General features: G+C 47.6%; 1 protein-coding gene across 1 annotated transcript; it reads left to right on the forward strand.

Moving 5' to 3' along the window:
- Window positions 1–66: 66 nt before the first annotated feature.
- LOC125528534 (chitinase CLP-like) lies at window positions 67–1323 on the forward strand. The gene is made up of 2 exons (XM_048692989.1): window positions 67–592; window positions 1184–1323. The coding sequence occupies exons 1-2, from the start codon at window positions 67–69 to the stop codon at window positions 1321–1323; spliced, it is 666 nt and encodes a 221-aa protein (XP_048548946.1).
- The last annotated feature ends 1649 nt before the right edge of the window (window positions 1324–2972 follow it).

A 2972-nucleotide genomic window follows, 5' to 3' on the forward strand; every position in this document is an offset into this window, starting at 1 on the left:
GGTTAAGTTTTTATTTGGTCAAGTAGTCTAATCACCCCCCCTCTAGACATACTTTCGATCCTACAGATGGCGACCGCGCGGGCGCGGCACGGCGGCCCTTTCTTCCTCACTCGCCGGGCTGACCGGCCGGCAGTCACAACGCTCCTGTCCGAGGGGGTCCCGCTGCGCCGCCCGTTCGCCGGAGACCCCGGCTACTACGTCTCGGCCAGCAATGGCATCGCCATGGACGGAGCGCGTGTGGCATTCACAAGCGCCGGTGCGCTCATCGTCGGCTTCTCCACCACGGTCCGCTACACGGGGCTTCGCCACGACGTGTACCGCCCCTTGATCGCGGCCTTCGACCGCGCCATGGGCAGGAGCGCGAGGAGGGTCAGGCCGGCGGTGGCGCCGTTCGAGCTCTGCTACGACTCCATGAAGTTGCTATCGTCGCATACGGGGTACTCCGTGCTAGAGGTGGACGTGATGCTGGAGGGCGGGCAGAACTGGACGGGTTTCAGCGGCAACTCCATGGCGCAGCTGGCTTCGACCGAGCTGACGACGTCGTCTGGGCCGACGCCGAGGACGACCTTGGCCCTCCTCCGCCAGCGCCCTGGTCGGAGACCTGCTCGAGGAGTAGGCCGGGGACGGCAGCAGCATCCAGAGCCACGCGCTCAGCTCGCCCGAGAAGGGCGCGTCGGTCAGGATCTCGGGCGAACTGCAGGTGCACACAAGGTGTTTGTAGAAATGCCAAAGAGAGGGAGTGAGGAGGAAGAAGAGGGTTAACGTGTGGGTCCCATTTGTAATAACGGTCAAAGTTAACGGTCAATCCGACTTGTGGGCCCATCCTGTCAAAAAGGCGTTTAGAAGAGGCGAATCGGGCACTTTTCTGACATGGTAGTTTTTAGTCACAGATTAGCAAAAAAATGGTAGTTTTCGACACAAATTCGTAAAGTGATAGTTTCTGGGCACGTCCCCATGAAATGTGGTAGTTTTTGGTTAAATACTCTCAGAAATGAGTAGTTGATAAAAGGAAAGAAACCTGACTGGATAACCAACGCACATGATTCAGCTTTTTGGTGGATCAAGAGCTTTCTGATCTATGTGAGTTTGAGAAAACAAACAAGAGATGAAGAGATTGAGAGGGAAAAGAGATGTCAGGGGGCAGACCTGTATGGATGAGACAAGAGGGCATCGCTGGGAGCAGGTAACTCGGCAGCGGCGGGGAGGAGATACGTGCTCCGCGCCGCACACTCGCACGCGCACTATCGTTCACTCGCTGCCGGCCGCCCCGCGTGCGTCCACGTCCCTCGCGGCGCCGATCTGGCAGAGGACGGAATGGTGTAGCCGCCTAGAAGAGAACGTCGCCATTGGGGAGCAGAGGCGGCCATCTCACCGAAGCCGTGTGGTTTGGCCTGAACCTGAAGGCAACGGCACCAGCGGGCTGGGCAGAGGAGAGCTTCCTGCACGGCGACGACTCTTTTGCCTTGGGATTTCTCCGCTCAGCAAACCCCGGTTAACTGACCTCGGCACGGGCACGCGTGGCGGCGGCGCCAGGCACGGTGGCGACCCACGCCGGACATCTGGAGCAAACGGCGGCAGCGGCGGCGGTGTTAGATTTCTTTTGCGTTTTCTTTCCTTTTGACGGGAGGCGGACGCTAGGTGCGTAATTTTTCCTCCGGTGCCAGAGCTGTAATTGATCGGGGTTGCTAGATGCAGATTAGGTTAGGTGTACTTAGCGATGAATATATTTACTTGTTTAATAGTAGTAGAGACTAGAGCCACCACACTAGCTGGCAATACAAACTTCCACCTGGGTCTCCTGGGCAAATCCCGGTCTCCCTTTTTTTTATTTTTACCAAATGGCACTTTCTCTAGGAAAAATCAACATGTCGGTTTTTAAAAATTTCAAACTATGTCACATGGCATTTTATTTATTACTCTCCCGTGTCCTAAATATAAGTCTTTTTAGAGATTCCAATATAGAATGCATATAGAGCAAATGAGTGAATCTACATTCTAAAATATGTCTATATACATCCATATATAATCTATATTAAAATCTCTAAAAAAGACTTACATATAAGAGATCGTATTTTTTTAAGATATGATCTTTGAACGGGAATATATATGAACACATGGCATTTCTATATTAAGAGATGATATTGGACATCTGGAGCAAACGGCGGCAGCGGCGGCGGTGTTAGATTTCTTTTGCGTTTTCTTTCCTTTTGACGGGAGGCGGACGCTAGGTGCGTAATTTTTCCTCCGGTGCCAGAGCTGTAATTGATCGGGGTTGCTAGATGCAGATTAGGTTAGGTGTACTTAGCGATGAATATATTTACTTGTTTAATAGTAGTAGAGACTAGAGCCACCACACTAGCTGGCAATACAAACTTCCACCTGGGTCTCCTGGGCAAATCCCGGTCTCCCTTTTTTTTATTTTTACCAAATGGCACTTTCTCTAGGAAAAATCAACATGTCGGTTTTTAAAAATTTCAAACTATGTCACATGGCATTTTATTTATTACTCTCCCGTGTCCTAAATATAAGTCTTTTTAGAGATTCCAATATAGAATGCATATAGAGCAAATGAGTGAATCTACATTCTAAAATATGTCTATATACATCCATATATAATCTATATTAAAATCTCTAAAAAAGACTTACATATAAGAGATCGTATTTTTTTAAGATATGATCTTTGAACGGGAATATATATGAACACATGGCATTTCTATATTAAGAGATGATATTTTGTATGATTAAGAGATGTCGTATTTATTATTAAGAGACAGCATTTAAACAGATGACATGTTTTGGTCTATGGAAAAGAAATATTCTCTCATTTCTACAGCATAGCAATTTGAAAAAAATTCAGATCATGGTAATTTAATAATTTGGTTTCTCTGTTTTCCTTATTTAAAACAGTGTATTTTTTTTCAAATCGTTTTTATATTTGTTTTTTGTGTTCAAAGAAAATTTTAATTTCTATT

Source organism: Triticum urartu, unplaced genomic scaffold (genome assembly GCF_003073215.2).
Source record: "Triticum urartu cultivar G1812 unplaced genomic scaffold, Tu2.1 TuUngrouped_contig_4941, whole genome shotgun sequence".
NCBI lineage: Eukaryota > Viridiplantae > Streptophyta > Magnoliopsida > Poales > Poaceae > Triticum > Triticum urartu.